This window comes from Crinia signifera, chromosome 2, assembly GCF_055691185.1.
Source record: "Crinia signifera chromosome 2, ASM5569118v1, whole genome shotgun sequence".
Classification (NCBI taxonomy): Eukaryota; Metazoa; Chordata; class Amphibia; order Anura; family Myobatrachidae; genus Crinia; species Crinia signifera.
The window spans coordinates 149,654,364-149,668,701 of NC_139218.1; the positions used below are offsets into that span (position 1 = coordinate 149,654,364).

The 14,338-nt window shown below is 39.9% G+C and overlaps 1 protein-coding gene across 1 annotated transcript in view; it reads left to right on the forward strand.

The window, feature by feature from the left end:
• ITPR3 (inositol 1,4,5-trisphosphate receptor type 3) overlaps positions 1-14,338 on the forward strand; it is a 143,763-nt gene that overhangs the window by 94,075 nt on the left and 35,350 nt on the right. The window contains exons 25-26 of the mRNA XM_083170732.1: positions 12,013-12,126; positions 12,415-12,607. Of these exons, the coding sequence (XP_083026858.1) occupies positions 12,013-12,126; positions 12,415-12,607 (307 nt within the window). The remainder of the gene's footprint in view (positions 1-12,012; positions 12,127-12,414; positions 12,608-14,338) is intronic.

The window sequence follows — 14,338 nt, forward strand, 5'->3', positions numbered from 1 at the left end:
TCTGTCTGCACCTTTCGCTAGTCATTAGGGGATATACTGTAAGTGCAGGTTTATAGAAGTGGAGATATTGCCCACAGCCTCCAATCAGATTCTACTCAGTAAAATAATAGTTAGAATCTGATTGTTTACTATGGACAATATCTCCATATCTATAATCTCACACTTTACTAAAAAGTATACCCCAAGGGATCATTTACTATCTTAATAAATGTGCCGTCGAAACCAGTTCTTTCAACAACAAAAAATCATTAAATGTAGAAATAGTAAAAATATCACATAACAAACAAACAAGTTTATAGACCTTTTATGAATAACATTTTCCACCTACAATAAGTTCAATTTAAGTGCATTTAGGGATAAAATGAACAATCGGAGTTAGTGGCCATCAGGGCTAGCTTTATTACATGTGGCTCTTTTGTGTGTTTAAGTATTTTTATTACACTGGACACTAAAATGTACGTTACTAATGCAGATAAAAAATGCATCTCAATACATCAGCCAGAGATTTTAGGGCTTATGATGGGAGTTCTATTGAATATGGGATGTTGCCTATAGCAACCAATCATTACATACTTATTTAATTAGCAACTTCTAGAAGATAATATACAGTAGCAACATCCTCAATAGAACCATCTTAGTAAATAAACCCCTTTGTGTCTTTGGGCCTGGTGCAGAGCTGCGTGCAGTGCTGATGTCAGATGCAGTGGAGTGATATTTTGCTACTGTGCATGCACCATAGCCAGTGATCAGCGATTGCAGCTGTACAGAGGATTTGTTTGCAAAGTATAGAGGTAATCGAGGGTCGCAAGAAGAATACAGTAAAACAGGATACTGTTTTCTGGGCATTCCCTGGTCAGCAACTGTTAATTTGTTCCCTGCTATCACTTTAGAAGTGCTGTTCAATCTGAGACAGCAATGGGTTAAAGGATCAATGTGCACCTGAAAAGTGTTTAGGCAAGGCTTCTTTACCAGGCGCGCTCTACCCCATTTTTAAAGTGCAAAATGTGTGCTACCCCTTTAGCAGCATCATGCTGAAACAGCCTTGCCGTGTTATCACCACATGAACAGATGACATTTCGGCATCTATTCACATTGACCAGAGAGCTTGGGGGAAGCCCGGCACACACCCACTTGTGACGTCTGAGGCTCCGCCCTGCCCACAAAGATATCAGCGGCACTGTACCGCCCCCATTGATGACGTTGCTTACTTAATGCCTCCCCCACTAGTGACATTGACGGCTTCATCCCACCCCCATTGGTGATGTCGGCAACGCTGTCTTACCTACATTAGGCGGCGCCGTACCACCCACATGCTTCCCCCATATCCCTGTGCGAAGCCCTGCTATGATCCTAGCAGGATCACTACCTGATGTTTCCGCTAATGTGCACGAGCAGGACATGTGAGTGGCTGAACCATTAGCATATTTTTACTGGTCCACTGTGAACAAAACCACTGCTGCGCATGCAACTGTGCGCACCTCATGCAAACTCCTCCCATCATGCAGCCCATTGCTTATATCATTGCAGATGTTACCTGTTTTTGGGCTGCATTTCCATGTGCTTACTTGTAAAATTGCTACATTTGCCCCAATGTAGGCACATTGCATCACAAGACAGAGGGCTGCCTGATTCAGATCCTGGTTACAGTAATATCTCTGTATGGCAATAACATTGAAGATGTCTATTACAAGCAGACGACTCCTGATGCAGTTGTGATCTGTCGTGCTTCCTAGGATCACTCACTGACCATCAGGTAGCATGGGGCAACCATGTTGACGCACAAGCCTCCCGTTGTAAAGGTCAGGAAATCACAGAGATCCCTGGGCATTTATCTCCCCCTAAATAGTGGCAACACACTGTACCTCCATTTGGGTAAATGGAAGCCGTTGTTGCTCCCTCCTTGTCCACAAATAGCATCAGATTGTCAATCACTGAAAATCCCATTCCTTCTTGTACAGGATGATTCCTGCACATATGCAAAGTACTGATCATCGATACTTTGCTGCATGACCAGCAACTCCAACAACATAATGTACAAAGGGCCCCGCCCGACGAATGGTGGTACGCTCGTCTGGCATGTGAATGGATGTTTTACAAAAACATCCATTTGCATGCCAGTGGGAACCTCCCCCATCACCGACCATCGAATGATGGGAAAGGCACATGCATATGTACGAGTGGTCCAGACCACCGTACATATGATCGAAGAAATGCAGTGATCTAGGCAGGCAGGTGACATCCGGTTATGTCAGCTGCACGTGCGTCACGACCACATTACCATATGTATGCCCAACGTTTTCTTGGGAAAGCCCATAAAACGCTGGGCATATGCTAATGCCCCTGGCCAGCAGCCCACATGCCTCTCCAAACCCTGCTCGGAAGGCTGGGAGCTTGTGCTTGGTGAACAGATTTTACACCAAGTTTGCACGCTCCCATCGTATGCACATGCTCAGAAATGTAGCTGCGCACGTGCATATGCAAAACATCGGCCCCCCTTGCGAATTCATGCCTGACTGAGTGAACCAGAATAAGGCCCATAATCCATACAGCGATCTACATAATCCCCTGTATTTGCACTACTGGCAGTTTTGCATGTTCATGAATGATCTTTAATTTCTCTTTGCAGACACAATCATTAAAAATTCAAGAGACTGAACTCTCACATTCTGCCTGAATTTCCAATTCTCTTGACAGCTCTGAGTAATTAAAGGGAAAGTTCATTTCATTTATTAACCTAAAATGTGAGACTGTGAAAGTCTAAGACAGTCCTAATTGCCAACATTTATCAGGACTGCGAATGTACAGGGAGGTTTAACTAGGGCTATAAATGACATTGCTTTATAAGCGTTGTCTGTTGAACACCAACAATATGCACAATGTTCATTAAAGTAGAAAACAATATTGTAATATTGGACTTGTACTGCTGCTTAAATTGGGACACCTCACCCCACACAGAAAATATCCTAGACTTCCTGACTTTTTCAGTCCTTAACTGGAGATCAAAGACAGAGATGACTACATTCACTGACACAGCTCATCTCCCATTGCTGAGATAAGCCAGTGCAATGCAAGTGAAATGACATGCTCACCTAAGTCTAACCATAAATCTCACATATATTTGTGAAAGGGATATATAAGAAAGAGCATGAGATTTCCAAAACGGTTATCTCTAAAATATACTTGACCCTTTAAAAGAATAGGCCAACATCCGACAGAGGGCTCTGCATTATATTGATGGAGTATTTACATTTCTTTTTTAATAAGCAAAATAAAACATTTACAAATTTTATAACATTTAATCATCTAACATTTATGATAATGCTCAGAGAACATAACTCGTACTGCTTTCCCACTGCCAAACCTGCTCTGACCCAGTTTTTTAAACGTTTCTTTAACCGGGTCAGAGCAAGTTTAACCCAATTCACATTGCATGTTGTAAACAGTATATTACTGGTTAATTACCGTTTTTGTACCTTTCACATTGCACCCGTTGTGAAAGGTACATGGTAATTAACCAGTAATATACCATGCAGTAGGCAGCACCTAGTAACACTCCCTCCCCTGGTACCTGGCAGTGAGGTAGGCGGCGGGCGTGCAACTTTCACTAGGAGGCAGCAGATCCTGCTCATTACATATGTACATACGAATGAGCCGCTCATTACATATGCACATACGAATGAGCCGCTCATTTCATATTCACATATGAATGAGCCACTCATAACATATGCACATATGTAATGAGTGGCCCGCTAGTTCCCATTTGTGGCAGGGACCTCGCCGATGAAATCACACTCTCCTAATGGACCTTCTTCCTCCGCCTGAGCACAGACAGCGCTGCCCGGATCCCCAGGATTGCTGCCAGGGTAGGGGGGGGGGGTTGGGGTACCAGGGGAGGGGGGGGGTACCAGGGGAGGGGGGGGGGGGGTACCAGCTGCAAGGTACCAGGGGAGGGGGGGCAGGACAGGTACCAGGGGAGGGGGAGACCAGTGTGGGATACCGTTTAAGACCTTTTTCCACTGCCAAAAAATAACCGGGTCTTTGTTAAATGGGTAAAGCAACCTAGAGCTTTCCCACTGCAGCTCTACCCGTTTAAAAGGGATTAAAAAAAATGGCAAATTACCGTTTAAGAGCTACAATGGGAAAGGGGTATAACTCTCTTTACCGTTAGATTAAAAAAAAAACAAGCAACATTTATGGTCACAGGGTCACTGTAAAGCCTCTCTGCACCCTGGCAAAATTTCAACCTACCCCACTTTCCAGCCCTTCAAGTGAAAGTGTGGCCATGATACCTTAGAAGTTCCACAGTTACCATCTTCATTAAGTACAATGATGTCTTCTTCATAGACATCCTTCATTTTGTGATAGGCAATCTCAGAACTCCACATGTTCTAGCACCCTAGGCAGCTGCTTAATGGTAGAACCGGCCCTGTACTTAGCACACGTATTTTAGTAAAGTGTTGTACTTACAATAAACAAGATATAAACACTTAAATAATATACACTCATGGTTCAAAGAATTCTGTGAGGCATATTCAGTTAACCCCAGGCTTACTGCTTACTGAAAATAGCATTAAGATTTAACATCCAAAGCTATAAAATGTAATTTATTAAAAAAAAAAAAAACAGATTCTATCTCTTTATTTCTCTATTTTATGATTTACTTTCTTACTTTCTTTCCTGTGTTCTTTTTTGTTTCTTTATTCCTTGTTTTCTTTCTTTTTGTGTTCTTTCTTTCTTGTTTTCATTTCTATGTTTTTCTTTATTTCGCTTACTTTTTTCTTTATTTCAACTTTTCTTATACCTTTTTTATTTCCTTTTTGTATCTTTTCTCTTTCTTTTCCTTTTTCTTCCTTTTTCTTTATTGTGCTTTTTTATTTACTTTTATTTACTTTCCTGTTGTTTCATTGTTTCTTGTTTTTTTTCATTTTCTTCTTTGTTGTTTTGCTTTTCGGTTTCTATTCATTTATTTTGTTTTCTTTTTGCTTTCTTATTTTCCCTTTCTTTCTTTCTTTCTTTCTTTCTGAATAATGATCGCATTTATAATGCAATCCTGGGTGATAATGTTGCACCAGATAACATTGCATAATCTATATGTGAGAGCTGTTGAGGCTTCTTTACATGCCCATTAATTGCATTCATTATGCACAGGGGCCATTTCCAGTGGGGAGGGGGTTCCTGGGGAACCCTGCAGGAACTACATCCCATAATCTATAGCCCATAAACTACAGTGATTTTGGAAAATCAGGCAGGGTCTCGTCAACCATAGAAACCTGTGCAGTATGAGGCTGTCAAGTGCAATGGAAAGAGTGCGGCAGGCATTGGGATACCTGCTTTGAACCCCCTTCCGCTTACATTCAAGGGAAACCTAATATTTGCAGCTAGCCCCAGAAAATGTTATGTTTTCAGGGACATAGCTGAAAATATTGTTTGATAAATGGATACCGTTATCACTTTTTCTTTTTGTTTCTATTTCTTTATTTTGCTTTATGTTTCTTTATTTCTTTTACTTTATTGTTTGTTTCTATATCTCTTTTTCTCTTTTGCTGTTTTTTGTTTTGTTTTCTTTCTTTCTTCCTTTCCCATTTATTAATTATTATTAATATTGCACCCAGATTTCATTGCATAATACTATCCTAACGGCACCTGCAGGGTCAAAGGCTCCGAAAGTAGCCAATCATTGCAATGTGCTGTGAGAGACGGAGCTTCTGCGCATGGACGTTCAGCGTGATCACCATGCATTTACATATTGTTAAATCAGTTAGCATCACAACCACCATAAAAACCTATGGGGGATTCAGCTGACAGCTGCAGTGGAGAGATTGCAGCAGGTATCATAGTTAAACCCTTTTTCTTATATTTGCAACATAGCTGCAAATACAGTTTGATAAATGGCATCTCTCTCTCTCTCTTTCTTAATTTTCTTTCTTTTTTCTTTTTTTTCTTTTTTTATTATGTTGCTATCTGTCTGGTTCTGTTGCTTTTTTCTTTTCGGAAGCTGTGTACACATGGTGCAATATCGCTGGCAATATGGTCGCTGAGCTGTTTCTCTCTGCAGCTCCCTCGGCAGAGTCTCCTGTTCATCAGAGATCCTGTTCATCAGAGAACATCTCTGGTTGCTGATGAAAACTGGACACTGAGCAATAAATTGCTCAGCAATATATTGCACTTTTGTACACAGCTTTAGTTTCTTTCTTTCTTTTTCTTTTACTTTCTTTTTGTTTCTTTTTTATTTCTTTGTGTCTTTATTTACTTTTCTTTGTTTATTTCTTTTGTTTTCTTCATTATTTATTCTTTGTACTTTATTTTGCTTTCTACATGTCTGTATTTATTTTGCTTTCTTTGTTCTTCATTCTGTTTTTTTCCTTATTTCTTTTCTTCTACATTTCTCTCTTTTTATTTTACTGATTTTTCGGTTCTTTTTTTTTTGTTTCTTTATTTCTTTAGCTTTTTTCTGTTTCTTTCTTTTTGTTTCTTTGTTTCACTCTTTTTCCCTATGTTTTATTTATTTTTTGTTTTCTTTCTTTTTCTTTTCTCTCTCTGTCTTTTTTATCTAGATTTCTTGGTACTTATGTAATATCTGGGCTCCCGTTTTTTCTTATGAGACCGCGTCCCCTCGCGGGGCTCGCTACGCTTCGGGCACGGTGGCTCGCTGCGCTCGCCACACTAAATGAAATCAACTCCATGTGTAGTTGGATAGTAGGGGTATAAAAAAATGGGGTGCATTTAACATGGGAGCCCAGATAATACATAAGTACCAATTTCTTACTTTCTCTATATCTTTCTTTCTTCCTTTTGGGGACCATTTAACCCTTTCAAGTCCAACATCTAGTCAAGCTCCACAGCCCTGGCGCTAGTAGCAGATCCAATGGTGAGCCACTTTAAAATAAGAAAATTAACGTCGTTCAACATTCAATGTAGACCATTTTTTTAATGAAAAAAAAATACAATCAATTTAAACATTTTAACCATTTTAACCAATTGTAAAAAAAAAAATTTGGACTGCAAAAGGTTAACAATGATCACATTTACTGTACAATGCAATGTTGACTTCTAACATTGTGCCCAGATTAGAATGCAGTCTTAATAGATGAATGACCCACGTGGCACCTGGAGACACAAAGGGCCCGATTCAACAGTGATTGATCCCCAGCATATTTGCGCTGAGGACTGTCCGTGTGGCTCTGCGCATGCCCATACTTGCACATGTGCAGGGCCACTGTACGACCGTCGTTGTCAACTTTCACAGTTGCTGAGGCTTCTGTACGGGAAGGGGAGAGAGGGCGTCTGCAGGGTAACTTCCAGCATTTTATGGGCACTCCCCAGGAAATGAAGGCGGGCCAATGCCTGCCGGTGACGAGCAGCTGACGTTAAGCCACTCGCTAATCAGCAAATGACCACTGTTTAGCGAGCGGTGGTGAATCACTCCAAAGTCTCCAAAAGAAGCCCTTCCCTGTGATGTACTATGAGGACTGCCACAGCACATGGTCATTGTGACATGATATGCTTGGGGCCATTTCTTGTACAGGGTTCCTGGGGAACTACATTGACAAAACCTATAGCCCATAGGCTACAATGGGTAACTGTAATCTGAAGATTGTGGAAGCAGCAGTTGCAAAATTCAGGAATACATTGCATCCTTGATATTGGTAAATAGGGCAGCACTGCATCCGCCATAAAAACCTACGGGGGATGCAGCTACCAGCGACAATGGAGAGATTGCAGCAGGTACTGTATCCCCTGAATTTAGGTATCCCCTCAATGAAAGAAAAAGGGTCCAGCAATGAACCATTTTTTAATTTAGGGATACCTAATATTTGCAACTACCTCCCAAATATGAGAATTTTCAGGGACAAAGCTGCAAACATTGGGGCAGATGTATTAAGCCTGGTGAAGAGATAAACTGGAGATAAAGTGGAAGTAGATAACGCACCAGCCAATCAGATCCCAACTGCCATATTTCAAACACGGCTGATTGGCTGATGCGTTATCTCTTCCATGTTATCTCCACTTTATCTCCAGTTTATCTCTTCTCCAGGCTTAATACATCTGCCCCATTGTTTGATAAATGGACATTTCCTCTCTCTCTCTCTCTCTCTCTCTCTCTCTCTCTCTCTCTCTCTCTGTTTCTTTCTTTTTGTTTTCTTCAATGTGCTTTTTTCTTTATTTTCCTTTGTTCCTTTTCTTTCTTTTTTACATAATTACATAGTAGTTTAGGTTGAAAAAAGACTTGTGTACATCAAGATCACCCTTTGATTACTGGTTATACCCCTGGATGTTTTTATCCTATAAACCTGTCTCTATCTATAATTTATCTAAACATAGAAACATAGAGTTTGATGGCACATAAGAACCACTTGGCCTTTTTTTCACCTTTTGGGAGCCTCAATACAACTTGATCCTTAATTCTTTGAAAGGCTATTCTTATTACTTATCTCTCTCTCTCTCTCTCTCTCTCTCTCTCTCTCTCTCTCTCTCTCTCTCTCTCTCTCTCTCTCTCTCTCTCTCTATCTATCTATCTATCTATCTCTCTGTTATGTATCTCTCTCTCTCCAAATATTTTCAGGTAACATTTTGGTTTAAAATATGTACACACTGAGATGTCATATTAGCAGTTTCAGCTCATAACTGTCAGTCCTATACCATGCAATAGCATTTTTATTAAGCCAAGTGACATCACAGGTCTGATCATGTCATAAACTCATGAAGGGAATAAATTACAACCTGTGTGCATTCTATCCATCTACTGTATCCATATATGTTAACATTATTCTCATAACATTTAGGCCAAATAAGTGTACTTTAAATAGTGAGAAATTATATGAGCAGGTGCAGCTGTTAACTAACAGCTCTAAACTAGTGACTTTAATAACAAAGCTGTGTGACATCAGAAAGGCTGTTTATTCATGTAAATTATTTTCATATTATGTTTATATAACAATATATGTGTCATGTCAGCAGAGGCAGCTGATAATTGACAGTTCTATAATGTACTATGTCCTGTATTTCAAGTATGATGTAACCTAGTCATGAAGTAACAGTAACATGAAAAACCTTCTGTGGTAATATATCGCAAAATGGGCCAGATGTATTATGGCGGCTCTTATCGCGCTGTTATAACACTTCCTGCTTCGCCTCATTAACAAGGCAAAGCAGGAAGGGACACCCAACAAGATGTATTAACATCTTGTCCACCGAAATGGAGGAACGTAAACTCCCCATCAGGCTTCAGCAGCAGCCCGTAGAAGTTCAAATATGGTCCTGGTACCTGTACACAGCAGATGACAGGCACCGGGACCGGCGTATGCACAGTATCGGCCTTGGTACTGTGCATTCCCAGACCTCAGATTCTATTGGCTGCAGCCGTAGCAGCCCATAGAGGGAGGGAACACCTCGAAATAGGACTGCCTTGGGTGACTGGCAGGATTTCCAGTACAAAGTCACTGCCAGTCACAGTGAATCCAGCGCAGTCTCACAGAATGCATTTGGCTTCACTTACCTGGAGGGCAGCTCATAGTTAAAAACTGCCACTGGGTATAATTATGTAATTGCAGCACTATACATTCAGTAGTATCATTGTATGAAATCTCTTTTGCACATTGTCTTTATTACATCCCATAGCTATTCTTTACTTTTTGCAGATGTGATACGTGTTCTTATGTGACCTAGTATTAAGGGATGTATTGGAGACATAGAAAGGTCAGGAAAAGATTTTGCGGACAAATAGGTGATAATACTGCCTGAGTTGGCTCCAGTCCTAGACATTTGGAGGCTAATGTATTTTAGCTGTAATTCTTTTGTCTACAATTTATTGGGAAAAGCATTAGGGATTGGAGGGACGTACTGGATTTAGCGATTTTGGACTGGCATTTGAGAAAGAAGTACTGAGATATAGTCAAGGAACCAATTGAAAGAAATATTTATATGAAGCAAGTGCTTGTTAACTTCTTTCAGTAAAACGGATCTTTCAAGTCTTCTGTGTAAGTGGTGTATTGAAAGAACCACAAACAAGAAAACTTATTAGCACAATTTAACAACAATTAATGAAACTTGTCAATGTTAAATTATTTAAACTTTGAGAAGGATTCATATAATTTTGTTGCTTCGTAAATGTAAATTATCATCAATAATTCAGATAGCTTTTCAAACCTAAATAGCACAATATTAAACTGTGCTGTGCTAGAACAATTAATTAACTGTGATAGTTGTGGTGTACACTTTATTCAGCCGTCAAAAAAAAACCAACCTGCTGGTTTTGAATTTGAATTTGCTGTTGTCTATCTGGCCAGTTTCAAATGGGGTTTGAGTGATTTCTTTTTGTTAACTTTTTTTCATTACACCCACAGATGCACTCCAGTTACTTTCTATATATACGTGTTCGAGATCTCTTATCCAAAATATTCCAAAAACCGTGTTTATTTTAGAATTTTATGGATTCCCTCCCCCCTTCCCCTTTTTTCATACTTACCAAGTCCCACGGTGTCCATGGCGGCCTTCAGGAGCTTCTTCAGCGGTCCCAGGAGTGCATTGCCTGCCTGCAAACTCGCGCAATTCAGCCCTGGGACCACTGAGGAAGATCCTGAAGGACGGGGGAAGCCGTGGGAACATTGGGGGGACCAGGTAAGTATGTACCAAAAAGAAAAAGTAAATATCCCTTGTCCGAAATGCTTGTGGTCCCGAGCATATTCTGATAAGGGATACTCAACCTGTACCTAATATTCCCACCTGTTCTCTTGTATTCCTGTGTTACCAAGACTGGCATTCTGCATGAACCCCACCCAGGCTGTGCCACCAAGTTAACAAAGTGAATTATGGGAGCAATAGCAGTTAGCCTCACACTGGACATAGAACACCATGAAAACATTTATTTACTGATACTGTATAATAGAGATTCCCAATCTCCACCTTTACAGTAAGGAAATATAGTGCAGATCATTTGCCATACTTTATTTAACCAAGCATGAACTCAAGCATGGATATCTTTACAACCAGGACTGTAATGGTGGAGTTTAGAAAACTTTGCTGGATAGCAAGAATGCAAATCCAGACTTGCATTGTGACGATTTCAATGTAGCTTGTTCTCATTCCATTCTCATTATTCACACCTAATATACCTTTAAATGGAATTCCGTAAAAAAAAAATTTTAAATAAAATGTTACGATGGATAATACAGTGATGTGCTCATCAGACATGGCGTTATTTTAAATATAGCTGTAATGTATCTTCATGTACCATAAATATAGCTATAATGTATCTACAAAGAAGCAGAGTAAATTAATAACAATTATGGACAAAATTGTATTAATAATTAAGATGAATCAATTTTCAGAACGTTATCTGTTTTCTTCACTTGTTTTACCAATGAAATGAAGGTATGGGTATGAGACATGTTCTGTTAGCCTATGTTTTATAAAGCACCACAAGTTTTCCACCATTCTGCCTAATAATCTGGTTTATTGAGGACATTTTACTCTTTTGGTGACAGAGCCAGAAACAAGTCAGTGTCCACATGTCTTGATAAATGCAAGTACGCAGAGGAAAAAGGTCAACTGTGTAAAATAGCTTTACCCATAAGTCTCACAGAAGAATTGCATCGAACGCAAAGCTATTTCTCATTATTTAATGGCTCATTGGCACTAGCATACTGTACTCGTTACTCCACTTTAATCCACATGGATTTTGCAATGTATTCTGTATACATGTGTCCTTGTACCTCACCCATATACTGTATGTAATACTCACATGACTCTGTAGCTAACCACCTCATATGACTTCACTGCTCAGTATGATCAGTTACACGGTGTTAGTCCAGTGACAGTTCTTGTTGCCCTGCATTGCAGTCGCTGATCACATTTTGGGCTGCAAGCACATTATGTTTGTATTTTATTCCCTTAAATGAATGATACGCAAAAGTAATGTGCCTTATATAGTATTTAATAACACCAACTTTGCAGAGAGACATGCTTAAAATGGGATTTAATGTTTATTAATATTATTTATTCTTTTTTTTGCAGTTAAGTCTAAACAATAAACAACTAACACAAATGTTAAAATCGAAAACGGCCCCTATAGAAGAAGAGAAAGAGGATGCGTTAGTATACTATGCAAAACATACTGCACAGATTGAGGTGAGTATTTAGCCATGTACTCCTATATAATGACATTTACCTGTATGATAAAGATGTCAGGGCAGACCAATAATGAGGCATTTATCAGATAAAATGATTTCACCCTGTTTCAGCAAGCTGCAAAACTCCTGATGTCATTATTAAACATATATATATATATATATATATATATATATATATATATATATATATATATATATACTGTATATTACACATTTCCAGTTTTTCTAAATGTGAGTACTAGCATTTGGGTGTGTTTTCTGAATTCTGTACATTTGTTGTTCACAGATAGTGCGTTCAGACAGAACCATGGAACAAATTGTGTTTCCTGTTCCAAATATCTGTAAATTCCTGACAGAGGAGACAAAGCACAGAGTGTTCACAACCACAGAGCAGGATGAACAGAGCAGCAAAGTTAGCGACTTCTTTGACCAGTCATCCTTTCTTCATAATGAGATGGAGTGGCAGAAGAAACTGCGAAGTATGTCATTCTCCGATAAGCTCTTAATGTGGTCTGTCATAGGGAGCAAATACTTGTGTGGTTTCAGTAGTTGTACTCCTAGAATTGCACGTACAGTATAAGGCCACACATATCTACTGCTAGGAAAAGAAGTGGCAATAGCCAGGCTGATATCCAGTGCATACGGTAATGACATGTAAAACATCCTGAGCTGTAGCTTTTTGCATATTTTATGACAAATTATACTATATTCAGAGAGCAATATACCACAGCTGGGATACGGTCACTAGGTCGACAAGCATTAGGTCGACACTACTAGGTCGACATGCATGAAGGTTGACGTGTGGTTATGTCAACAGGGTCATTAGGTTGACACAAGCATTAGGTTGACAGCTAAAAGGTCAACATGGGGATTTTCACTGTTTTTTGAGCCGACATGTGCCGGCAGGCGGTATTTCATGCCCTACCATCCACTAGGGCGTGGTGGGAGATCAAAATAGTGCTCCGAGCCCACGCAGTGCACTTTTTTTAGTGTCCATTTTGACCTAATGTCGACATAATACTTGTGTCAACCTAATGACCGCGTCAACCTAAACCCATGTCGACCTTCAGTCATGTTGACCTTCATGCATGTTGACTTAGTGATGTCAACCTAATGCTTGTCGACCTAGTTGTTGTCTATCCAATGATCCATACCCCGCACAGCTAGTAGGAGCTAATCAGTAACAAGTTTAACATGTTTCATGCCCCAAGATTACATAAATGGTCAAAATATTCATTTAAGATACTTTTAATATTTTGCATGAAAATAAATAAAATTGTACTTGTGTGAATTACAAAACCAACACAGCAACATACCATAATGACATGGGATCATTTATTCCGAACCGTATATATTTTAAGCTAACGTGAATTACTTTTGCTGTTTGGTGGTAGTGACTTATACACAGACATAATCACCACTAGCCACTTCCTCCTAATATTATCATGAGGAAGCACTACAAACGGGTCATCAAGAAACTGCTCTTCCTGACCTAGGCCGATATTCAACTACCCCTGATCAATGATTGAGGTTAATTGCTACATTGCAAGACAATTTGTTTAGCCCCGAAAAGACGGCTTTTTAGAGCCCCCCCCCCCCCCCTGACAAAACATCAGGAAAATACACCCAGTGACATTTTGTGATGGTAATTGAATATTGAACAGCTTTCTTATGTATGGCCTGCATTAGGCCGAGGAAACACAATCCCCAATAAGCCGGGCACGCATATCTTCTAATCGGATATAATAAAATAGTACTGTGGCAAAGCAATTACCCCCATTCATTGATCAGGGGTAATTGAATATCTACCCTACAGTATGATCTAAGCCAGTGGTCCTCAAACTATTTTGTTCTGGGACCCCATCAGACAATAAAAATAATTACCTCAGTAAGTTACTGTAGGCCTCACATCACATGTGTAGTCACCAGACAGCACATACATGGCAGCGTTGTGGAGGCACAAAATGATGTGAGGAGTGTAAAATAATACACAATTAAACAGATGTTTCAGACAGATTAGAAAAGTCATCAGGTACTCTTTACTTGGAGTGAGAATAGAATAGTGTGGCGAGCGCAGCGAGCCCCGCAAGGGGACGCGGATACCTTCACAGTTATACGCGTCCCCTCGCGGGCTTCACAGGTGTCCGTGGCGACGCGGACACCTGTGAAGCCCGCGAGGGGACGCGTCTACCTGTGAAGGTATCCGCGTC